At 39.5% G+C, this 26,974-nt stretch overlaps 1 protein-coding gene across 1 annotated transcript in view; it reads left to right on the forward strand.

Annotated features, from left to right (window-relative positions):
• PRKG2 (protein kinase, cGMP-dependent, type II) overlaps window positions 1-26,974 on the forward strand; it is a 93,770-nt gene that overhangs the window by 15,008 nt on the left and 51,788 nt on the right. The window contains exons 3-8 of the mRNA XM_019516731.1: window positions 8,292-8,458; window positions 9,658-9,771; window positions 15,252-15,357; window positions 17,513-17,576; window positions 21,556-21,633; window positions 23,852-23,946. Of these exons, the coding sequence (XP_019372276.1) occupies window positions 8,292-8,458; window positions 9,658-9,771; window positions 15,252-15,357; window positions 17,513-17,576; window positions 21,556-21,633; window positions 23,852-23,946 (624 nt within the window). The remainder of the gene's footprint in view (window positions 1-8,291; window positions 8,459-9,657; window positions 9,772-15,251; window positions 15,358-17,512; window positions 17,577-21,555; window positions 21,634-23,851; window positions 23,947-26,974) is intronic.

A 26,974-nucleotide genomic window follows, 5' to 3' on the forward strand; every position in this document is an offset into this window, starting at 1 on the left:
TACTGAGCATGTGTGCTTCATGCAGGGATGTGCAGTTTTGGGTGTCTGTAATGGTGGGGTACAATGGTAGAGTTGCTGGTTCTGCAGGGTCTTTTGCTTTTCAAATGCTGGGTTCTTGTCTCTGTTCCTGGGTGAGGTCTGTGGTTCCTGGATGAATCAATGTGAGGTGATGGCCCAGTCATTACAGGCCATTCAGTAGAGGTGCCATTGTATTTCAGTCATTCCCAATCATTCTCATTCATACGGGAACCAATTTGCATGGGAGAGGTACACGACTCATACAGGTGCAGCATGGGATGCCCAGGCAGAGGACACAAGATGGAGGCTTGACATATAAAATGGAAACTTGACATGACTTTGGTTCACTTACAAACACAGGCCTAAACCATACAATATCCATATGAAACAATAAAAATCAATACAAAAATGATATTAATAAAATATACAACAGTAACAATCAATACAAATGTAATAATTATACAATTTAAAACAGTGGATATCTAAAACCAAAAATTTTGCTACCAAAATAAAAATGTTAAAGATTATCCTAAGTCTGAGCTCGCTTATACTTATCTATAGGGAATAGAGAGGGAGAGAAAAAGTTGGAAATGGTTGGGGAAGGGGAGGGAATGAATTTAAAAATAAATTAAAAAAAAAAAAGAAATGAAAAATTGTGGATTTTGCTACAATGGGAATCTCTTACCAGGTGGCAGAGTGACACCCCTAGCCTACAGTGGAGCTCAGTTGTATTCCTTCAGTTGACTGAGACATTTCTGCTTTCTTTGCCAGCTAAAGCATACTCCATAGCCTAAATTGCATTCTTGCCCGGCTGGAACCTTTCAGAGTAATTTTTTAGGATCATTTATGAGAAATTGACTTTGTAACTGCTGTTAAAACTATGTCATGCTGCTAATTTCAGAGCACTGCAAATGAAGTAGGGTGGTTCAAAACAGCTGATTAACAAAGTGCAGTTTTTTAAATTTAAATATTTTAAAGGACAGCGTTATTTAAAATTATGAAAACTTTATCAAGGCTTAAAAGTACAGTAAACTAATAAAATTATATTGAATAAACTTTAGCAGTACCTGTTTGTTCCCAAAGTTATAAAGATTAGTAGACCACTCAAATGGCTGGACATACGGGCTAAGCACCTGGGATCAAATTTTGCTGAAGTGGTAAACCAGCTTTTGACAAGAAGCAATCTCTTTTGCACTAGGGAGTGAGGATTTTATTTTTTAAAAACTTCAGTTGATACACCTTTATTCAGCAACTAGTTTCATAAAGGTTAAGTAAGACACCAATTGGAATAAAAAAAGCAGAAAAATCTTGTTTTCTTCAGATAATTTATAAATAGAAATTGAGACATGAAAGGATGGGATCTACTAATTCTAATAACTTGAAGGACAGGGTGAGCAAAAATCATCAGTTCAGCTCATTAGTTTCATGGACACTTCCTATGTTTAATAAATCAGTTGTTTGGGAATGCAAAACATATTTTGATAAGGGGGCTTTTCTTCTTTGGAACTCAGGAAGTTCTATTTAACTGATGAAAACATTAAAAAAAATTGTGTATTTTTATTCAAATTATAATTTCCATTGGAAAAAACAGCTTGATATTCAGTTGTGGTTAGAAATACTGATTATCACCTAATAAATAAGACATGCATCAATAGATGTCTTCTAACACCAATTTTAAAATTTAAGAATCCAAATAATGCATATTAAGCTGCATAACTGCTTTAAGTAAATGGACAATGAATTATCCTGGTTAGTACAAAGAGGTTCAAGGATACATTTAGTTATAAATCAATATAGTTTAATGGTTGTCAAACTTTCTTTAGGAAAATAACTCAAATGTTGATATGGTAACAAAAGTTAGATTGCAGATTTAAATCAAAGTGTCTGTCATACTGATCTACGTCATGATTAAAATTGGTGATATAAATCACTTTGCTTTAAATGAGTCTGCCCTGACATGAAGTGAGTGTAAAATCTAAGTTAATGCTTACCCAACAACTAACAGACTAAAGAAGAGCCTTGTCCTTTAACCTTGTAACGTTAGTTCCAGTTTTGAAGGGAATGTTTTCTTCATGGCCATTGCTCATCCTGGAAACGGGGTGGAGATATAAGTACTGGAAAATAGCACTGCTTTATTTTAATAACATAAAGGGGAAAAATGGAAAATTGAAATTAGTCCTTGTGCTTTATGCCACCTCTGTTAACTCCAGAATGTGGAAACAAAGTGAAAAATTTCCATTATAAATTGACAGAAGTTGTTAGGCAAAGAGAGTAAGAATGTCTCAAAGAAGCCTGATCTTTTAGGTTGAGAAACTGGTCTTCAACTATGTTTATATGTTATTGACAAAAGGTCAAAAGGATTTTTATAGTCATATGTCTTGGAAGGCATCAATGACTCCTGGTTTTCCCTGTTTAAAAACTGTGTGTTCTCTGATTAAAAAAAACCAAACAAACCCCAAATTCTCTGATTTAAAAAAAACATGTGTGTGTGTGTGTGTGTGTGTGTGAGAGAGAGAGAGAGAGAGAGAATATACACCGTTATAACGTTCTTCATAACAAAACAGACAACCTGCACAAGTCTATTCAAATAAAGTCAATCCCATTCTTTCTGCCTCCTCCTTTTCTGATTCTCAATAAATAAATTGAACTGTCAAAGCATGACCTAAAATCTCAGTGTCCTTGATTAGGTGAAATGCATGCACAAATTGAATCTGTCATCATGGTCATGTAAACAGCAGGTTTTCTATTCACAAGAAGGAAAGGTCACTTCTGATGTATATGCACATCCATGACCTACATCATGGCTACCAGCCTATTTTAGGCTTACAGCACTTGACAGAATCCTCAAAGCATTCACCTGAAGGAACAGCTGGACTCTCAATAGGTAAGGAGAAATATCTAATGAAACTAACTTGTGTTTATGGAATTCGTAACAGTAACCATGTTGTTTTATTTTAGTAATGCTTATTTTAAAAAAAATCCTTTACTAATGCAGCAAGTTGCTCATTTGAGTAATACAAAGCGTGTCTTTGATGTAGGCAAAGCATTTTTTCAGTATTGGTTAATTGATTCATTTACATGTTTCTAATCCACATGAAGGCACAAGCCAGTATAAAACATTGTCATTTTTATAGTATATCATTCCCGTTTTATATTTCCTGAAGGCATTTGTTATCACACAGCTGAATAACGTATTTTTTTTCCTTCCAATAATAATTTTGCCTCTTTTAAGATCAGACCCAAATCTCATTGATGCTAATGGAGAGAACTTCCATTGATTTCAGTGAGTTTTGGATTACAGCCTTATTTTGTTCATGTTGATCTTGGCTTCAGTGAAGTCAACTGTTATTTTGACACTGACTTAAACAGGGTCAGGATCAGGCCTTTTTTCTATTACTGAGTTTTTTTTCCATTTCCCTCCCCCTTTTATTTTTGTCCTTTTTATTTCTCTCATCAATGCTTTTCTCTTTTTTTCACTCTTTTGGACACACTTTAATTTTCATTGTAATTTGTTTTTTCTCTTCCAGTGTCTCATAAAGCCAGTAAACACTGAATTGCCTTCCATTTGTCAGCTAATGATTGTCCCAAGTAAATGTATGTGGAAGCAATATTAAATTCATTATGTTTGTTTCATTAGCTAGTGCTAAGTAAATATAAAACTATGCCTGGATAGTTATCATTATGGAATATTTTCCATATGTTCTTTGCAAAGAGAAGAGTTGCTTTTCAAAATTGCACTGACAAATATAAAAGTAAAAATATAGCTGATTTTTGAATGTTAGAGTCACATTCATGTTTTGATATTAAAATACTAATTTGACAGTGTTGATTGAAGTTTTAATTAATTCAGGAACACACACAGGTTTCCTTCATGTGGGCCAAAATTACTACTGAAGAAAAGCATGTCCCATATATAGATATGTTCTATTAAACAACATAAGCAAAAGAGGCAAGTTTTAAGGTACATAATTCCGCCATATCTTAACTTTTGCATACTCAGCTTAAGCACAGTGTGTTTTTTTTTAAAAAGTATACATAAAAAGAAACATGTTTATATATTTTCCCTTTCTTCCATAAATAAGAGTATTGAAACACATATGGCTTAGATTTTTCAGAAAAAAAATAATCTTTTGGCAAGTACAGTAAGGGTTAACCATGCTATACTAAATATTTTGGAAAGTTAAGAGGAAAGGTGCGATTGAATTTATAGATATTAGAATGTTGTAAATATTGGTAACAATTATTATGCCTGTTGCTGAATCAGGGATGTTTTACTCTTAAGGCACCCATAACTTTGGCAACAAAAGACAACATTCTCCCTGAGTCATAATTGTTTTCTTAAATAGATCCAATCCAGATGGTGGCCGTCTATTAAAGCAGCAAAGTCTATAGCTTAATATATATTGCTATTAGTGGTCAGAATTTTCTAGGACTACAGTCTCACTTATGGGTAAGATGTGTATGGAAGGTTCCTGCCCAGTTAAGGAAGGAGCTGTTTCAGAAGGAAGAGGGTCCTACATTTGTGATGTTATTGAACTTACATTAAGATCAAGTTGTTACAGAACATAAGTCACTGTCCGTATCAACTGTAAAAACAAATGCCACTATGTTGTAACAAAGTAAGTATGTTAACTCCTTTTGAATGCAGCGGAGTTCTTTATGGTTTGGAGCGTCTATGAATGTTCTTTTTGAAAGGCATTGCAACTTTTAGATGAATATTATTAGTGCTACGTATGAATGATAGCAAATAGTTTTGATAGCTTTAATTGTTGTAACTTGCATTTAGAGCAGTTTAAAAAACCTAGTTATTTAGTGTGCTTCCCTTTCCAGCTTGGAAAATATTTTATATTTTTTCAGGGGAAATTAAAATACTGAAAAGTTTTTTAGTCAAAAACTTTGACCAAAGGTTTTTAGCTTTGGGACTTCAAAAAAAGAAGAAAAAAAAAAGAAAAATCAAGACTTTCTGTAGAAAGCAGATTCTTGTAATGAAAAATATCAATAGAAGATCTTTGACAACCCCACTTAATTCATGAATAACTATATAAATGTTATCATGGACTACCAATGTTTTGGAGAGAGGAGTTTCTGCTAGCCACTGTTTTCTCCTGGACACTTGCCAAGAAGTTGCATTATAGTTACCCCATCTACTGAACTCACTAGCAGCACTTAACATGCCTGTGCAGAAATGGTAATGATCTCTTCTCTTATAGTATTTACTAGATTAGGAGCTTGGGGTCAGTCAAGCATATTGTTTCTCAAAGCACTGTTTTTCACAGAAGCAGTTTAATAGATGAAACTATTGTCCCACAAGAGGCGTAACACACCTTTTATATTGAAGTGTCACATTCCAGCGTAGGTATCAAAATAGAAATCCCTGCACAGGAAATCCTATTATCTCAGAGGACCAGTTTCACATCTAGTGTACCTGAAGTCAGTGGAGCCACACTGGCATATACCAATAGAAAATATGGCTTGATGTTTTTGTGAGAAAGTGTTAACTCTTTGTCTGGCATACCACATTCAGAAGGCAACAAACAGTATACTTGCATATTCCATAGCTAATTAGATGACTGTAGGCACATCAGTATTTGCACTGTACTATTAGATCTTCCTCTGTCTGATTCAGTTATTATGTGCAGAGGAAAAGCGTGTGTTCACAAAATAAGGTTTTCAAAACAGGAAATGAAATTAAAGTTTATATTCTAATATCTCTGTATTACCTTAGGGAACATATACATTTTAAGGGTTTCTATTTCAGCATGTGCGTATGTACAGTCCCTGCTTGATTTTGTTTTCTGTTCTCTTATTGTTGCTGTTATTCATTTTCAAGGTTGCTATGAGTAATAAGGTAAATAAATCAATCTTGTAATGGGAAGTGATCATTCACTGTTATATTGTCCTCTAAGCATCTTCCCACATGATTCAGTCAGAGAGACAGCTTTATGTTGTTTTATGAATCCATGCAAGTATGGACCTTTGAGGCTTCTGCAAGTCCTAGAGGGATTGTTTCATTAAGCAGATTGACCATGCATACATAACAATATCACAGGGGCTTCAAGACATGGGTTGCCCTCCATTTTAGGTCTGGATAAATATCTGCACACTATAGCAGGTCTACAAAACCCAGATTATTGTCCCATTCAATTTATCGCATCTTCCTTCTGGCATGAGTTCAAAGCTGCTTTCTAGCTAGTGCTGAATATGAAGGATTGAGTTTGTTCTCTACATCACATTGATGATTTCCAAGTTGAATTCTTGCTCTGAGTTTTAGTCTTTAAGCAACGAGGGACAGAAAGTATGTATGGCATCTACACTCACTCAGCCTTTGACCTCATTGCAGTCACTGTACCTGTAGGTATGTTTAAGGGAGAAGGGGAGCTTTTTCCTGAATGGTTTTACCCAATAATGATTTTCTGTCCTCTTCCCTCCCCTGGTATGCCAATATTCAGCTACTAAAGGTAGCTGAATTAGATCATGTTCTCCTCTAATTTGCTTTACTTGATTATAATACCTGCCCCAATTTCAAGTTATAATTGAAAATTATTTCAAAGGTATATCAAATTATTTCATTTCACATCTTAAAATTATGTCCAGTATGCCTTATTCCCTGTGACCCACCTGCGAACTTGGTGATCATTACAAGTACATTTTTATAGTACCACACTGGGCAGCAATACTCTGCTTTTGGCAGACATCTGGATCTCAGTTTTTGTATAATATTAGCATATTGCTCTGTATCCAGGAGCACTGTACTCAAAGATGCTCTGAAGATGATGGAAGTATTTGGGCTGTAGACAGCAAAAGAGCTGAATAGTAACAAGATGCTTGTTTGCACATGGGCTGGGGTTTAGTCTTCTGTTCTATAGTCTTTCATCCCCAAAGTCCTGATGTATTGCAGAGGAGGAAAAAAGGTATCCATATCAGTCTCTTCCTCCCTCTGGGGCTCCTCAGGAAGCATGTAGAACCAGTTTCCTGACTGTATGGCTTTATGGGTGGTGACAGGGAGTGGTTGGAGTCCTAAATTAGTGATCATTCTATTATAATTTGCAGTGGAAATTAACTCTGGAATCAACGTTAAATACCACTCTTTTGGCACATCTACATGTGCACATTTACTGTGCAGTAACCAAAATTACTGCACAGTATAGGTGTGTGTCTACACATGCACACCTGTACTGCACAGTAAATATGGTGATTTATGCTGACTTGAGTGTAAATTTGATACCTACATTGTACAGGTATCAAATTTATGCCTGATTAGTTACTGTGCAGTAACACACATGTAGACACCTTACTGTGCAGTAACACCATGTGAGGACTGACCTGGGACTAACTTTAATCCACACACAGCATTAATGAGCTTTAATGCCTGCATGTGTAGGTGCTAGCCTATTCCTTTTTGTTGCATAGTAATTTACTACGCAGTAAATTTAAGCTGGCATAAATGCACATGTAGACATGCCCTATAGTGTCCTTTTCCTGTGAAGAAGGAGGATGCTGGCTTGGCAGGGGCAGGAGGAGCTCTGGTTTCATACAGAGAGAAGGCAGAAAGCAGAGTGGATTTCCCCTAGATACACAGGCTTTTTTTTTTCCTGAAGATTTCAGAGCTCTGCTGAGCCTAGAGGCTTCAGCCTATTACTCCCATAAGGTTCTACATCTTTCCTCCTGAAGGCCTGATTCAACACATCCTTGGCAAAGTGATCTCCCAGGGTGTCCCGAGTCTGTTGGAATCTTTTATTTTTATTAATGTGGCAGGAATCACTGTAGGTGTCACTTTCCAGGAACATGGGAAACAGTCTCCAGTGGGTATTTAACTGTGCTCTCTATGATTTGTGACACTTCTGTTTTCTTGTAGACCTGACAGCATGCTGTGTAACAAACTACTGCATTTATTCATAAGATTTTTTTTGTTTTTTATGCATTCCTTTTCCTTGCATGCTACTGCCTCCCTCCCCCATCCTCCCCCCAGCACACACAGAGCAAGAGGCAGATATGCAGACTTGACTCTGTGGTCAAGTCTGAATACTGACAACAGTTATAGATCTTACATCTATTGAAAAGTTTTGGGGATTTTTTAGGAGATTAGAAAGTAAGAGAAAATACATGTTAGACTATTGGGAAAATACACCTGAGACATGGAGGGTACTACATATTATTGCTGAATCAGTAAATAACTTGTATAACCAGGGGACTATGTGTTGAGGCAAAAGTGCAATTAACTCCAGTGGTGTTGAGTCTAAGTTTTACTAACCCAAGATTTTGCTTTACACCAGTGAGAAAAAACTCATTGCAGATGCCCTGAATAAAAATCTGTTTCTCAAGAGACTAGACCCTCAGCAGATCCGAGACATGGTAGAATGTATGTATGGGAGAACATACCAGCAGGGGAGCTTTATCATCAAACAAGGAGAGCCGGGCAACCATATTTTTGTGTTGGCAGGTTGGTACCTTTTACATGTGTTTATATTAGCAGATGATGCAAGGATTATGATGTTATCACTTTCATTTTGCTTTTGTATGTGGAGGATACAGCAAATATTGCTTACAGATTGGGATTAGCTTAACTGCTTCCATTGATCTTACTAACTGGTCCCATTTAGATCAATGGGAGATTTAACCTTGACTTCAGTTGTCAGTGGTGAGTGCTTCTGTAAATTTTACCATTATATCATTGCAAAACTGGACAGATTTGAGTTAGTGTGTTATGGGCTTCCTTCATTTGTGTGAAGGGGTACAGAAGGCATGTTATATTATTTTAATATTGCAGGTGCTGTCATATCTTTTTTTCTATATTTTAATTCAAACAGCAAGTAAAATCTAAAATATAGAAAATTGCTGTGTGGTGAAAGGTTTGCCAACATTCTAATAATAACAATTATTATTGTAATTAGTATTATAAAAGAATTTTATAAAATTTCTCTGAGCACAATCTTGGCAGGTAAATTCTGAGCTTATAAATCTCAGATTTAACATTTTAAACTACCGTTTTGAAAAGACAAGCTTTTTAGTTTAGACATCTTTATCATCCTGCACATCAGAGCTCTGAAATAGTGTAATTTTGGTATCCTGACATATAGGCTTCTACTTTGTCCACTTTTATATTGTCCCTCAAGCAAAATAAGTCACCCTGTGCATTGATTACCCTTATATTGGACTACATTGAACACTTTAGATCCACACACAGAAGGAATGCTCTTCTCTTGTCACATGCTGGGCAGAACTTGGGCATTTAATCTTTAAACATAACCATCTTTAAAATCCATAGTCCATGCTAGAGTGATGGAGGACTCGGTAAGCTGATACAGGAGTGATTGGGGTGGGTACATGAATGGATGGGTGGCAGTTCTAAAGGTGAAAGGATGTATGATGAGAGATTCCACAAGGGTATATTCCAGGTCCTGTACTATTAGGTATTTCATTAATGGCTTGTATAATGGGATAGAGAGTACAAAATACTTCTCCTTCTCCCTCTCCCTCCCTCTGCAATAGTTCATATTCCTATTTCAAATCCTTATTTTTACATTATTGGTCCAATGTTGATATTTCAGTTGGTCAGGACATCAGGAGTCTGTTGGTTTGTTGTTTATTTTCTATGTGTAACATGACTTTAATGCTTACTATCCTGGTGACATTTGACAGAGGGCAGGCTGGAAGTTTTTCAGCAGAACAAGCTGCTCTCCTCAATCCCTGTGTGGACAGCATTTGGTGAGCTAGCCATTTTATACAACTGCACAAGGACAGCCTCTGTGAAAGGTATACATAGTTCACTGATACAATGTTACCAAAAGTGAAAAGTACAAGTATTGTTATAATGTCTGCATTATGTCCAGGTTCACTTTGAACTTGTTTTTTAATCTATGATATGATGTTTAATATATGATCAATGCCCTGACTACATTTCCAATGAGCTAACATAGTTCTTTCTGCCTGGGGACCTAATAATGCCAGTTCACAAACATACTCCCTTCCTGAACATGACCTTAGAAAGATTATTGCGTATTTCTAGTTTGTTGTTGCCAGCCAAATACACACTGGGTGCATCTACACAAGATGCTTTACTGCACATTTAATTAATCTAATTCACAGTAAAACATCAGCATCTACAAGCGTGTGGGATTTACTGCACAGTAAATTAGGCTAATGCACTGTTTGCTAGTACTAACAAATACAAGTACTAGATTAACTGCATTAGCTACTATGCAGTAGCGCACTGTGTAGGTTGCTACCTACACAGCAATCAGCTTAGGCAGCAGGAGGTTAGGGGGGGAGCTGTTCACAACTCCGGTGCTGCTTAACTCCTGGCTCTCCCATGGAGTGGGAAGCTGAGCTGTGCCAGGATGAGAGAGCTCTGTGTCCCTGGTTTTTGTGCTGCTCAGCTCCCAATTCCCCCCAGACACAGGCAGGGAGCAGGAACTGACTGGGGCATGTATTACATGGGCAGCAGCAGGGCTGATGGGACAGAGAGTTCCCTGTCCTGTCAGCCCTGCCACTGCCCATGCAGCACTTGACCCAGTCAGCTTACTCTCCCCACGTGTGCCTAGGGGGAGCCAGGAGCTGAGTGGCACTGGGACTGAGGGGAGACATGGCGGGAAGGAGTGCCAGGACTGGGGGGGAACAGGGCTGGTACAAGGGTAATTGGTGCCCTAGGTGAACTGTGTACCTCGGCGCCCCCACCATTTCCAATATAGAGGAAAATAAGAAGTCTAGAATGAATTTTTACCTCTGAGATCTTTTCAGAGGTCTTTCTCTTTTTACCAAACCAAAGGTCTTAGACCAAGGTGGAGCTGTAGCTGGCCAGGGCTATTATTTAGAATGATGTTTCTGTTATTTTGTTCTGCATATAATTTTGGTGCCCCTCAAATTGTGGTAACCTAGGCGCCCCCCTAGTTTGCCTAATGGTTGGACTGGCCCGGTGGGGGAAGACATGGCTGGCGGGTAGCAGCACCAGGACTGGGGGGAGGGAGCATGCAAGGGGAAAGGACCACCAGGACTGGGGGAGGAGATGCAGGGGGCCTCTGCTGTCTCCATTTTCAGCCCTTCTATTCTGCACTTGATCCACTCCAGGCAGTACACAGAGCTTATGACCTTCTTACCCACTGATTGTGTTACTGGTTGCATTAATTTGAGGGGAATTTTTCCACCTGCTTGTATAACTGCCTAGGTATGCCACCAAATTTCACTACTGGGCATTTGGAGGTGCAGAGGTGGTTAGCCACACTAGTTTGAAGACTGGCAGAAGGTAAGGCAGGTTGGCCTCTTAGAAATTAATTGGTTTGGAGAGGCATTAGGTTTCACAGGCAGCAACCTGCTTTGTATGTGTTAGTAATCATTGTCTTTCAGGAAGCTTAGAATGGTCATTAAAATTATGTAATGCAGAGTTGACTGACTTATGCTGAACATCACATCAGAGCAGGTTGATTAGGGACTAGCAGTTATACATGATAATAATTGTTTCTTTAGTACAACATACTGCAATATTGTCAACACCTGTTGGTCTCGTACCGGTCTGTTTACCTTCAGGGTCTGTAAAAGAAATGTAGTTGTCAGTTACATCTTCAGTTATTTCCTTAATCTTATTTGCAGATAACAGGTCTGACTCTGCACTTGTTTCCCAGACTGGTGTAAATCTGGAGTAACTCCATTGAACAGAGCTGGTTTTTATGGGTTTTGCATCTGAATTTGCCTGTAGATGACGTTGGTGTGACTGAGAACAGCCTTTAATCCAAAATCCAAGTGTTTTCTGGGCATTAAATACAGACTGGATAAAACACTTTGATGTTATGCTAAGAGTAAATAAAGAACAGTTAACTAGAGATATTCTGAAATTTATGGGATTATATTGGATATAAAGTCTGGAAAGGATTGTTACAATGGGGCGCAGTTTGGTACAGTGGTAGGGTGCTGAGCTGGAAGTTAGGAGTTGTGTTTCTTTCCTTTCCACTGTGTATACTTGGACAAGTCACTGTACCTGTCCCTGCATCCCTTTCCCATGACACCCTTTTCTGTCTTGTCTATTTAGGCTGCAAATGTTTTAAGGCAGGGACTACAACCTGTTTGTACGTATGTGTGTTATGCTTAGAGCAAGAGGGCCTGACCTCTGTGGGAATCCTTGGATGGTACTGAGTGCATCTACACATACACTTTAATGCCCAGGAGCCTATTCTACTGCTTATTAAAGTGGTGTGTAAAAAAACATGATAACGTGCAGTAGAGTAGGCTATTGAGCATTAAGCATCACTAAAAAAGCATGTGCTTGTACTACTGTGCATTCGTGCAACCTAATATGCATTTATGTAGTACCTCAGGGTGCCTGTACATGATCCAGGAGCTTGAAAATGGTGGTGGGGGTGCTTTAACTAAGGCTCATATGATGAGCTTCAGATAAAGTACCCTCACTACCATTTTGGAATGCAGGGACACTGATACATGAGATACCCCGGGCATTTTAATTGGAGCGGCTCTCAGAGGTGCCCCCTGCCCCCCTCCCCCTCCCAGAACGTGTAAAAATGCCTTTGTATTGAAAGTACTGGATTTAATGCACATTAGCAGAAGTGCATTAATACACATGTAGATGTGCCCACTGTAATGCAAACATAAAGATTATTAGGTCTGTGCGAAGAGGGCTGTATTTGATTTGGGCTCAGCCTGATTTGGAGGACAGTGATTCAATTAATTGATTTGGATTCCTGTCCCAATTCAATTTGGCCAAATCCAAATCTGAAGATTTGATTCTGATTCAGAGAATCAGAGATTCAGCCATAGACACAGCTTTAACTGTTTTTTCTACATACCTCGAGGTACCAGTTGTGGCTCGTGAATGCTGAGACGGTGGGGCAAATGGAGCGTGGGGGAGGGGCCCCCGTGTGCTCAGTGATGGACCCAGAAGTGGACCAGAAGGACGCTCCATCTGCCACACCATCTCAGCATTCACAAGCTGTCTGGTACCTTTAGGTATGTAGAAAGAACATATAAAGCTGTGTCTATGTCCGAGTCATCAAATCTCTCCGAATTGATTCGGAGGGTTCCAATTCAATTTGGATAAATTAAAAGGTCTTCTGATTTGATTTGGATTTGGAGATTCGGCTGCCGAATTGGGCCGAACCTCTGCTAAATTGAATCGGCGACCGAAGCTTCGCACAGCTCTAAAGATTATCTAGTCTTGACAACCTGCATGACACTGTGTAGATTTCATCCTATCATTCTTTTACTACCCCAACAATTTTGTGGGAGGAAAAACATCAGCTAGTACTGATGGGCTTGATTCCCTAAGCTTCAATATGCTCCCACTATACCATTCCACTTCGGTCAGTACACATTGGTCAGTTTTCAATAATTCTGTGAATTCTACTTGCCTTTCCTCTTGTGTAAATCTCACTGTACATCAAAGTAAATAGGAACAGAATTTAGTCTTCTGGTATATTTTTTTTTTAAGTTTTTTTTTCTTTTTTCTCTTCTCTTTGGTCCTTTTCCCTACCTTCAATATAAAGTACTTAAGCATTTTGTTAAATATACTGACTATGCAAATGGAAATGATTACATTTACTTTCTTTCTCTCTTTGTTGCTGCATGCTAAACAAAACTGCATTGATAAGGTGGTTATTGTCCTTACTGGTGCACTGCTGCATTTAATTTTGTTCTGTATTCTTCCCCTTTTCATGGACTTCATACTATTATCATTGCAAAAGAAATGTTTTTGCATATTGCGATGTCATGTTATTTTAGCACTTTGTTAATATTGATTGGTTTTGAGGAAACTTATTGAGAACCAGAACAGAGTTTTGAATAGTTAAAACACTACAACTATAACTCAAATATATTGTCTGCTGGTGTTTTCACGCTCTTTACTTAAGATGTAGCTAGTAATTTCATCTGTGAACAGAGATTATGGGTGCCTGGCCTAGTAAAACTCTCTTTCTAGCCAGCTTTGAACAAAAGAGGAAGATGGGAGTATTTCCAGCCCAAACTCTCAATAGCATTTGTGCTATGACTGTTCAAGAAAAACTGCAAACTTGAAACAGTAATATCTCATTCCTTTGCACAGTGTATTTTTCCTTTCCCATTGTGGTTCATAGGTTACAATTTCTTTAAAACTGTAAAGATTGCTTGAGGAATAATTAAAGAAACTAGGGTAAGATTCCCAGCTGACGAGAGTGGAAATACACCTATCAAGATCGAGCAAAAATAGTTGTTTGGGACAGAGGTAAAACAAACAAAAAAAACTTGTTTGGAACCACAGACAGTGATATACATCAGCTGAGAATCTACCCATACCACTGAACTAACTACAAAGGTTAGTAGTTTGAATCAGAGTTCAAGGAGTTTAGGAAATAAATGGAACCTTTAAGTGATGTATGCCCTTGGACTTTATACGTGATGCATTACTCTTTCTAAATAAAAACATCCCTTTGTTCCTGGTACAAAATCATTTATTTTATGGGGTTTTTTTTCTGATATTGTCTTTCAGCATATTTAACACCCTGTCTCATTTGTATGTCCCATAACCTGTGTAAAATTGTTGATTATATGTTATATTTAAGAAGGAAACGGTGTTTAAATTACATTTATCCACCTTGTTAGGTTATGTAGCACTTTCAGATTTTGCATAACGCTTCAGGATTTGCTCCTTTGGTTTCAGAATCAGGATATGACCTTTAGATCTGGTATTATTAGTTTAATTTCTCTGTAGTGTCTTAAAGCATTTCTAGGAGGTTAAATCCAGTACTTGTCATTATATAGTCCTGTCATGGGATAACTCAGAAAAATCCTAATCCTGCGGATCTTTGTCTACTATGTATTTTACAGTATGAATCATCATGTTTTATATTTAGTCTAATTTAGAGGTGATTTCTAGCAAAATTATTGTGCACTTAAACCTCCAAACTAAACAATGATGACTTGTGTCTCAAGCTCTTTTATTGACAATATAACCCAAAATTTTCAAGCACCTGTAATCAAGATTAAAATTCAACTCCCATTTAAATAGCTGTCTTTCAAAGCAGCTCAGGTAATATGGGAACTGCATGTTTCTCAGCACTTATTAATATCTGGGCATTATTTAGATGTCTAGATGTGGAAGCTATGCTGTCATGAAAACCTGGTTTCAGCTGTGGAGTGTTTGAATATCTGGCCCATATTGCACAATATGTATAGTACCATATCATAATATTGTAGTATCTTCCAATACATCATTAAAGGAAATTTTTTTTTGTTTCTTTGTTCTGGTCTTCTGAAAGCTATCACAAATGTTAAAACATGGGCATTGGACAGAGAGGTGTTTCAGAACATCATGAGAAGGACAGCACAAACAAGACAAGAACAGTACAGAAATTTTCTCAGAAGGTAATGCAGTTTACATCCAAGGTAACAAAATGAGGTACACAGATTATTCTTGTTGCAATCTGTTTGGAGGTAATAGTGCAGCAAGTACAACAATTCAGTAGTACATGTATTTCACAGTGTTGTATGTTTTTCGATTCACAAGGTGTGTCTACATTAATGCTCCTTTGCTACTGCACATTAAGTTTAGTACTTCTAATATGAGGTACTACATAAATGTGCAGGAGCTGGTGCTACTGCGCAGTAGCAAAGGCACATGGTCTTTTTATGATACTTAATGTGCATTACACTAATTCTGTTGTGCACTTGTGCATTAGCATAGCTTTTGCCATGAGACCCTAATGCACAGTAGAATTAGTCTACTATGCATCTTGTGTAGGTGCACCCACATAAACAATTTTCTGATATGTTAAAAAAGACAAAATATGTTTTATATGGGCTGTGCTCTAAGTTAGCAAACTGAAGATGGAATGGCTGGAAGTTCAGGCTGTAAAAAAACATTAAATGAGAAACAAGGCAAAACGTTTTAAATACTAGAGTAATTTACTGTTGGAGTGGATTCTTAAGGGAAGTGGTAAATTCATCACATCTTGGATACTTTAAATCAAAATGGCATGTCTTTTCTAAATATATGAGATATTTTAAATACAATTTATTGGGATTGAATATTTTCACTAATTGGTCAGAGGAGAGTAATTCCCTCCACTACACAGACAATGGTAGGTGAAATGGTTTAACCTGTGTGATGCGAGAGATCCATTTAGAGGCTTACAATGATCCCTTCTCGTTTTAAAAATCTATTACTCTTCATTTTAGAAATTAACCTTTTATAATCCAAAATAACATTATTTTAAACAAATAAGAGAATACAGGTTTCCCTCACTTTATGCGGGTTCTGTATGTATGAATTCGCTCCTATGCAATGCTCTTTTTCATATAAAAAATTAATTATATGCAAGGTAAATGCACTCTTATGCGATCAGTGTGGTGATAGCCTGCAGTCAGCTGCTTTGTGCGGTGCATTGTTGGAGTGACACGTACCAAAATATAGTCTCCTGTGTGGATCTGTGCTCCTCACTTGTTGTCTGCAACACGTGTTTTATGTAGTTACCATCCCCATTATGGCTTTAAAAATCCTGCTAGCTTATCTCCTATCACTCTCTGCCTTTGGTGAGTAATAAAATTGTCTTGTAAAAGTGTTAGAAATGAGTCTGGGGGTCAGTACAGTCGAGGTCTTGGAATGTATCCCTATTTGTTACATTGAAAAAGTGGGCTCCCTTTATGCGAATTCTAGTTATGCGCCATTTTCCAGGAACGAATTACAGCATAAAGCGAGGGAAACTTGTGTTTAAATTGCTGTGCCCGTAATTAGCCAGTATTTTTCTTTTTATTATTTTCTCTTTGGCCAAAAAAATATCACTTATATATAGTTCCAAAATAAGATACCAAGTTTGCCTCTGTATAAGGTATATTCTAGGTTCAGACTTCTTGGTATTCTTCTCTAGATCTTTTTGGGCTGTAGTCCTCCTCTCAGAGAAACATCTTTTCTGTGGGTTTTTTTTTCCGTCTTATGATCAGTAATATCATTAAGCTATTACTGCATTTGGATTCTCTCTTAATAACAATCGCAGCAAAACAGTCAGTCTTCCTTTGTTGTAATTTTCAGTGTTTTTAATACATTTGATTTGCACTAGAATGGCAGTAGGATGAGTTGTTTTTGACACTGAACTAATGGATTGTGATTCACGTGTTTAATTTTCAAATTAGGCCCATGATTTGGCTAGAGGTTTTTATTCTTTCAGTGCATGTTTGGAAGATTTTTAAAACTAGCAACTTCATCCCTATCTTTTTTATCTTCCTTTGTATTAAACAGGATGTGATCCCACAAAGAGTAAGTGTGGTTAGTACTTGAACTATCCAGTTACATGTTGTATACTTTGTATTTGGATAATTGTTTATACCAGTATGAAATGACTGTAAATCAATGTCCATGGATGGCAACCATTTCTTCCTGGTTTGTACTGGGAGGAAATGGGTACTGATCTTGGCCCCTATTTTGTAAAATGAATGCTACAAACACAGCGTGGGGATAAGATCTTGGAGAAAGCGTGAAAGATCATGAATTGAACTAAGTGTGCATTTTTCTTGATTTTTGAAGTGTATCCCTACTGAAAAACCTACCTGAAGATAAGCTAACAAAGATAATCGATTGCTTGGAAGTGGTAAGAGATTTTAAAATTAAGCTAAAGTGTATCTGGCAAACATATTTTAAAAATAATCAGCACCAGAGTCTTTCCAGTTTTAAGCCCTCTGAAGTTAACTTTATTTGGCTACAGTTAACTGGCACAATAAATTGTGGAGCCAAATTGCTGCAATTCTGGAAGACACTTTTCCAAGTAGTATCACACTTGAATTCATATTCAGAATCCAGGAATGTCATGTGACATAACTTTATTCTAACTGAAATGCAATCTGTACTTCAGTTCTGACAACCTTTATTGTTATAACAGTGCCTGAGATCTTTAGTAAGAACATTTTCTAAGACGTCGGAGCCCAGAATGTAATCACCATTAGTCGCATTTGTAATTCTCATATAATAAAATGGAGTTGAAATTGTTTACCTGAACTGAAAGTCTGCATGTAAATTATGAGAGGCTTAAAATTTATATCAAGCTAAATATATCTGTAAACTATCAGGTTATAGAATATACTTCATATAAAGCCTCCTTGTACTGTTGGTTATTAGTAAGTCATTTTCCATCAGTTATAAAATATAGTGTGAAGTAATAATCCATTGAGAAATACATATATACTAAGATTTGTTTTTTTGTTGGTGTTGTTGCTTTGTTTTGTTTACTTGCATGTAAATTATGGCTCCAGATTTCAATATGCAGTTTATGGAAATCTTCCTTTATAGTTTATCAAGGATATGCAATGATGACACAGTTATAGCTTTGCACCTCCAGAGATTTCAATTTTAGAGTCATTTTGGATAGGTTTGCTTCTCCTGTTCTCTTGGGATTGTTTTCTATGCAACATAACCCTATCACAGATGGTACAAATTCATAATTCATCTTAATTTCAAATTTTTTATTTACCAAGGAGGACAATATTTTTCTTTTAAAGAAGAAAATCTGGTTCTAATATAATGTGTAGAACCATCAGAGAGGAATTCTATGCTGACAGTAAATAATAAAATTTAGTGGCATCAAAAATAAATGTTAGTTTGTGGTATCTCCAGCATCTAACAGAAGTGAAATATACAGATAAAAGAAGTTAAAATCCCTCTGGATTAGCATGCAGCTCAAATTTACAGTCCAACTGCTTGATTCTCTGATGCCTTAGTCACTTACACGTGTGCAAAGTTGGTGTATAATGCTTCTGTTTGTCTTGAACTACTTCCTGTATGGAAAGGTGGACTTTAAGGCCACACCCACACGTAAGGAGTGTGCACTTTCAGTGGCACAATTTGCTGCAGCTCATGCCCCTGCACATGTCCTTCATTGTGGGACAAATTGTCCCACAACAGGCAAACTACTCTTGCCCAGCTCCTCCCAGCTTTTCAGCCAGAGTCCAGCAGTCTTACCTGGTGGCCTGGAGCAGCAGGGGCACAGGTCTGGCAGCATGGAGGCCTGGCTGAATGGCCTGGCTTCCATATGTGCTGGTGCACGCTTGTTGGGCATGTGCTATGCTGCCTTTTCTTCTGTTTTTTGGGGGGTTTTTTGCTACAAGGAAATCCTGGCAGTAACTTTTGGCCCTGTACTGCAAATTTGCAGCTCAGGGCATATTTTAACATTTGCCAACTGTGGCTTGCAGTGCCACAAAGAGGCTTGTGGTGCTGCAAACCACATGTGCTTATACATCTGTATGTGGCCTAAGGCTTTAACATATCAAACGAGCCAAAACTATGTATTTAGGGAGGCATCTATCAGCACCACTGTAGTTAAAGGTTCAGATCCACAGTTTTGACCAATGTGTGCTTGGGCACAAAGTAAAAGTAACTATATTATTTATTATTTGCATTGTGGTAGCAGCTAGCATCTGCATTCATAAACCAGCATAACATTGTGCAAGGTTCTATACCAACACAGAACAAAGGACACAGACAGAAGTGACAATTTTCTCCTGATCTGGCCACAGAAAGGAGTTTGTAGCCATGACCAAACCCAAGTGCAAGGTTGCAGACTGCTTAAAAATGGCTGATAAGGCAAAAATCTGAACTCTTGCTGCATGAGGGGTCAAATGAAGACATTTCAAAACAGAGAATCTTCTGTAGGCGTGTGTGAAATGGGCCATATTTGTTTTGGATTCAGCCTGAATCGGGGACAGTGATTTGATTTGCTGATTCAGATCACTGTCCCAGATTCAACTTGGCCAAATCTGAAATTGAAGATTTGATGCTGATTTGGAGAATCAGTGACTCGGCCATACACACAGCTTTAAATGTTTTTTCTACATACCTTGAGTTACTGGGCATGGCTCATGAACACTACAATGGTGAGGCGGATGGAGCATTCCACAGGAGCATGGGGGACCTTGTGCTTGGCAGCGAACCCAGAAGTGTACCAGAATTACTTCCGGTCTGCTTCTGTGTCTGCCAAGGAGCTCGCTGGGGGCCCCCCCCACGCTCCTGTGGGACATTTCATCTGCCCCAACATCGCAGCATTCACAAGCCACCTGGTACCTCGAGGTATGTAGAAAAAACCTTTAAAGCTGTGTCTGTCTGAATCTCTCCAAATCAAATCAGAGGGTTCCGATTCAAGTTGGAGAGATTAAAGGGTCTCCTGATTTGATTCGTAGATTCAGCCACCAAATTGGGCTGAATCTCCACCAAATCAAATCAGGGACCGAAGCTTTGCACAGCCCTAATCTTCTGTAACTTCTGTCTGCACTGCCACCCAGCCTTGAGCTGCTTTCAGAACGGGAGGGGATAAAAAGAATGGAGGGAGTTCATTCTGGGTTTTTTTCAGCCCTCATTGAAGAGTGGGGTGGGTGTATTGGAGCTCCCCCAAGGTGAGGGGCTGCAATTCACATTCACCCATCCTACCCTCCACTGCTAACTGGGGAACCCCTAGAATGAGCTCTCTCCCCTCCCTTTCCCCACTCCCACTCTGTAACAGGGTCAGGCTGGGAGAGAGGAGTGGCTGTTGCTAGGGAAAACCAACCACAGGCTGGTAGCAAACAGCTAGAGTCCCCTCCCCCCCCTTGAACCAACAGTCAACTTCTGTTTAGTCTGGGGGGTTGTTGAAACCCAGAATGATTTCTGCAAAGCATTCTCATTTACAGCAGGGAGCTGCACTTCTGTCTGCACCCATAGAAGGGTTTTGAAGAAAGGTGATGTGGTGACCTTTGAAAGATATCTCAGATATCTCTTTCTGTACAAGCAAGAAAACATGATAGAAATCATAAGTAAGATTTTTTGAAAATTAAACAAGTGAGTGATGAGGGCTGGGATCATGGGTAGAATGGAAGCAGAAGTTGACATTTTGGGAGCATATGTGATGAGAATCATCTCACCTTTACCAAGTTCCTGATTCTGTCTGTAAGTCCTATGTTAGGTACTTTCAATGACTTTTCCTTGATCTTTTTTTCTCAGCTTCACCTATCAGGAAGGGATAGTCACAGTAATGTCTAAGGATGTAAAGTGTTATCCTACTATGTAATATACATTTGCTGGGATCCTTTAAATCTGGAATGCTTCATTGTATCATGTGGTTCATTCAGAGCAGTGATTCTCAACCAGAGTGCCTTGGGATCCTTTCAGGGGTGCAACACAGTGTTAGTACTCTCAGGTGTACAAACATGATTCACATGATAAACTCCAAGATTTCAAATAGGAATCTGTAGTGTTAAAATCATCATCTTTCTGGGTTCTTTGCAACAGAAAAATTGCTCTTATTTTTCTGTAGTCAAAACCAAGTGAAAACTAAGAACAGACATTTTCCAAGATGTGTTTGAAGTCTGTCAAGGGGTGCCATGAGTCCAAAAAGTTTGAGAGTCACTGATTCAGTGTGAGAGATGAGAGGATTTACTTAGATATAAATGACACAGAAAGGAAGTTTAAAAATAATTGCATGTGAAGAAGTATTATGTGCTGTCTTTTCAAGTGGCAGATGATGTCATTTTGGGTGAATGAAATCAATCATAATGCAGATTTTTATATTCCTTTATCCTTTTATTACCTTTTTTCTGCTTTAACAGGAATACTATGACAAAGGAGATTATGTTATTCGTGAGGGAGAGGAAGGAAGTACCTTCTTTATATTAGCCAAAGGAAAGGTAATATATAAAGAAATTTAATCTTAAATTGCAGAATACAAATGTATTTTCCAAACAGATCCTGTTGGGTGAAATCAGTATATTTTATCTAGGATGCTGTTAAGTCCTTTGGAGTCCGTTGCTTATTATAATTGCTCATGGGTGAGAAACCTGACTGTTATTTAAAATACAGCCCCTGTACACTGGGTAATGTAACTTGTACCAGTTTTAAGGCCTTTTAAATTGTCAGATGCCATGTACAGGTATTATGTTTCTACCAGGAAAGTTGCAGCTCTCCTGGTAGAAACTAGGAGTATGCAGGTGTTCATTCAGTTTCTCCTGGAGGAAATATGCCATTACTGGGAGAAAAATTGACAGCTGGAAGATCTCTCCTGAGAGAGAGTTTCTGCGGAATGAATGTGCTTGACTCCAGGGCAGAACCAGAGGGTGTGCAGTCACGTGGTGCACCGCTCTTTTGGATTGGACCACACAGTAGGAACCTACAGGGAATTTTAAAGCTCCATAAGCAGTTGAAACCACTCTCTCCTTTCCCCTTCCTACTCAAAGTCGTGGGGGCTAGGCTCATCTGAGAATGGGAACAAGAGCAGCAGGGATGACCAGGGGATTCCCCTTCCCATGCTGTGACTGTTCGGTGTTGGAGAAATTATTCTCCAGCCACATTGTTGCCGCTATCCCTTCCCTAGTTGAGCCCAGTCTCTGCTTAGCCCGGCTGGCTCTGGAGCATCCCCATTCCCAAACAATAGAGAAAGCAGGCAGGAGTGGGGTAGGGGGAAGAGGAGGGGAAGGGGCAGCCTCTGAGTAGGGGGGATTTTCATCTTCTTTTGGGATTTAAAAAGTCCCCAGAGGTTCCTGAAGCACAGGCTGCTGCCTTGGTTAGGGAGTGGGGAAAAGTGGCAGGGAGGAGGGGGCTGGGAGAATGGGGTGCATCTACTCTTGCAGTGCTGACTGCTGCTCATTACCCTCCTTTACAAAACCCTGGATCTGTTCCTGGCTTGACTCTTCCGTGATCATAGAAAATTAGGGTTGGCAGGGATCTCAGGAGGTCATCTATTCCAATCCCCCTACTCAAAGCAGGACCATCCCCAGCTAGATCAACTGATCAGGAGAACTTGAGCAGCAGCTTCCCCTGTGCCTTCCCCAGACTGGGGGGACTCCCTGCAGCTCGACTCCTCCTGATCACAGGGGAGTTGAGCTACTGCTTCCCCCAGAGACCAGGGACACAGTAGTCCGAAGAAGGTGCAGAGCACTACTTTGCTGCTCCCTGTTTGTTCCATAGACTGGGAACTTTCCAGTTTGGTGCTTTGCACCCTTTTCCAAATCCAGAGACTTTCTGGGCAGGTTTCCTATCTGGGAGAGGCATGGCAGAGCCACTCCCTGCCGCCCCCCACCCCCTCCAGGAAATGGGGGAGTGTGGACTGTACTGCTTCCCTTCCGAGAAAGATTTCTAGCCATGGAAAATTCTCAGATTTATCAGAAATGTCCACTGCTTAGAAATGTATGCCTCTTCGTACTCAGAGTGGTGCCATGTTACTTTAGTTTAAATAAGCCCACTACGACTTTTTGGTCTCCCAGAAAATTAGAACATAAATACAACTCTGGAAAAAACTCAATTTGTGAAATAACTAAGAAGCAGTGGCCTACTTGGTACCTCGATCTATAAGCTACCAGCCTATTAAATTACTCAATCAGTGTCAGTTTCCTTTTAGTTTTTACCCCAAATAATAAATCAGTACCCATTATCCATTAACTATTAGATTGGCATGAGACCTTAAAAGACCAATGTGGGAGAAAAATATTGTAAAGGTAGCTTTTATGTCTCTAAAAGATTGTTTTTATCTGGGGGTATTACCAAAAAACCTTGCTTCTGTCGTATTTCCTGGAGCGTCACAGCTACAGCAGCCCTAAAAGCTAAATGTTCATTTCTAGAAGCTTGTAAATAGAAGTATAAAACACCTCATGGAAATTAAAATTAGAGCATTAATATTATTTAGGTAATAATATACTTTTTTCCCCACAGCCCTGCCCCCACCATTAAAATCTAAGCTTTTTTGATATTATGCTTATTTGAAGCTTTACAGTGCTTTTGCTGAAGCATTGTAAAGATTCAGAAATCTATGAAGAATATAGAGCAGGGTAAGGGAAGCTGGGCAGCTTTGAGTCTTCTTTACCCACATGAAAACATGACTTACTGTGGAATTTTTGTTCCTACCTCTCCCAGGTTAGAGTTACCCAAAGTACTGATGGTCATGCCCAGCCCCAGTTGATTAAAACATTGCAGAAGGGGGATTACTTTGGCGAAAAGGCTCTGATCAGGTTGGTTCACAATGTTTAATTCATGCTCTTCAGTTTGTTTCTTTAGACACTTAAATATGCTATTGATTTGACCTCTTACGATCATCCTTGTTTTGACTGTAAAGTTATGTTTGAAAAAAGGCAATGTGTGAATATGCTATTATACCAATACATTTTTGCATAGCCAGTTTTAAGACAAGCTGCCATGTGCTCTTGGCTCCATATGAAAAAAAGGCAGTGACCACACTGTTCGTAGGTCCAAATAGGTCCTAAAGGCTTAATAAAAACTAAATGAAACTCGCAAAACCCTTTTGATTAAATTTTTACTGCAAAAGTATTTCTTTAAATACCAAATTTTTAGTTATCCTTTGACCAAATACTTTAATGGAATCAAAACTTCTTCCCCTCAAAAAGGCTACATAAAGCTGTCCACATGTAAACACAGGCTTAGGAATATAAATATATATTTTGTCAAAAGTCTGACCTTGTGAGTTGTTTTTAGTTATAGAATAAGCGGGTCCTTGTACACGTGACTAAGGGCTCTTGTACACAGGAGGAAAGTGCCCCTTTTAGTAGCTTAATTGCCCTTTTTAATGAATTAATTGCATAACAGTGTAGATGTTTGGTGGCATGGTATGATTAAATTTTGTAACAGTGTACCCATTCATTAGCGTATTTAGATTTAAATGACTTTTTATGTAGCAAACTAAAATGCATCCCATGTATTTTTGTTTGCTATGTAACAAATTACAGCAATATTTCTCATGTGACAAGGGCCCTATCTGGAGAAGGCAGTGGGGATAGCGCATGGGGTGCTGGAAGCCTGGGTGTGCTTAGGGAAGTTTGGGCTTGGCAGGCTTCTGGTGCCCCATGCACCATCCCCACCGCCTTCTCCATCTGCCAGCATATCTGCCCACCCTCCTGCCACCTTCCCAGGGAAGTGGTGGGGATGGTACACAGGATGCTGGCAACCCTCCAAGCCCAAATTTACCTGTGCACACCTAGGCTTCCAGTGACCACTGGATCTGGTGGGTGCTGCCTCAGAGCTGGAGCTGCACCCATGCAGCTAGCGCCCTGCCTGGGCAGCCCCAGGGGACTTTGTCACCATGGAGGGAAGCACTGAGGCCCCTGCAGTTCACAGGCTGTGTATCCCAGTGGGATCTCATGCAGACAGGTTCTACCAAGTGGGGCGGGGGGAATGGCAAGAGACCTAATTAGGCTTACATATAGTAGAAAACTCTCCCATGCAAATGACCTTGTAACAAGAAATAAGCAGAGAACAGTAAAGAAAATGCATGATCTGTAGGGATCTGGGTTTTCTGTTTCCCATGGAAAAACGGAAAAATGTGGATTTCCATCTTTACCCAAGAAAAGCATGGATTTTTCATTTTAAGAGAAATGCATGGTCTTTGCACTTTTTTAAAGAGCTCTCTGCAGGCTGGCAAGAGTTCCAGCTTGCAAGAAACTGGGGGGAAGTGGGAGGAGGGCAGTCAGGCAAGGGGTGTCATGTGCACATATAGACACCAGGCAGCCTGGAGAGTAGCTCCTGTAAGTAAGGAGTGGGGCGGGGGATTGAGGCCCCCATAGGGAGGGAGTTAGGCAGGGCTGGGGCTTCTGCCTCGCTGGGCAGTGTGTGGGACTTGGAGCCCAGGACTGGAATGTATGGCCACCAGGCCTCAGCAGGCAGCAGGATGGGGCTGCAGGCAGCTCATCTAGGGGGACAGGGGAGCTCCCCACTGCTGCCTGCACTCCTGGAGGGGAAAGGGTAAAGAGGGAAATCCACATTTTTCTGTTTTTCCATGGGAAACAGAAAACCCAGATCTGTGTATGGGGTGGGGGCAGGTATAGGCTGCCTGATGCAGGCTCGGGGCTAATCACCCTGCTGACCCTGTTATTTAATTGCCATTTGCTCAAATCATGAGGGAGACTTTATAAAGGGAGATAAGGCAAGGTGCTGTGTTTATTGATCACATGAGTTAGACATAGAGGTTTGGGCACACCATTCATACAAACGCACACAAGTCATCATACACATTATTACACACAGGCATACACATACACAAAACAACCATTTCATCCACACATACACCAGATATAGTTACCAGCAATAGTTGCTCAATATCAGCCCAGGGTGGCCAACCTGGGCTTATTGAGTAGATGATGATAATTTAAAGATAGCAGATTTGAAGATAATAGCTGGAGCGGGGTGAACAGTACATCTGTGCTCCGATGAAACAGCACTAGAGAAAGAGACTCACCCAACTTGGCATTTTTAAAGTTTTCTTTTATAGGGATTGGCATTCTTTGTTTTAGTGCTTTGGGGTTTTTCCATACCCAGCTTGTGTTTTTGTGGTTGTTCTTCTTTTGTCTTTAGCTTATCTTAGCCTTGGAGTGTTCTTGCTGCCCATCTGGCAGGATGGGTGCATTCCTTCTCCTTGTTATCTTCTTTGTACCCTAGGCCTAACAGGGTTTCTTCAGCCATTCATTAATTAGCTTACTGACTGGTAACTTATATTTGGCTCCTTGTTGCTTACATAAACGGTTAAATCTTCTTCTCCCATCTCTATGCCATTCTCTCACCATTCACCCTTTTAAACAGACTCATACATAAAGGCTACACAGAGTTCATTCACTTATGTCAAGCACAAGGATACAAAATGGAGTTTTCAAGTTGCTTACAGGACAAGACTAACATGGTTATATTTCACAATTATTACACTTTATGTTAACATCGACTACATTAGTTCAGTTCATGCAACAACCCACCTCCTCAGGCTTCCACAGCCCAGTGGGATGGACCCAGCATGGTGGGGCAGAGCAGGGAAGCTCCTTGCTGCTGCAAGGCCTGTGTCACTATAGTGAGGTATCCCCTTCCCTCCCTGGAGCAGCGAAGGGCACTACCCCTGCTGATTGCTGCTGCAGGGCATGCTGGGGATGCTTCACCAGGGCAGTGTGGATCTCACAGCAGCAAGGAGCTTGTCTGCCCAGCCCTGCTCTGCCATGCAGGGTCCTGCCCACTGTGCTGTGGAGGCCCTGGGGAAGGGCAGCA

The sequence above is a fragment of the Gavialis gangeticus genome, unplaced genomic scaffold (genome assembly GCF_001723915.1).
Source record: "Gavialis gangeticus isolate Ggan-Ray unplaced genomic scaffold, GavGan_comp1, whole genome shotgun sequence".
NCBI lineage: Eukaryota > Metazoa > Chordata > Crocodylia > Gavialidae > Gavialis > Gavialis gangeticus.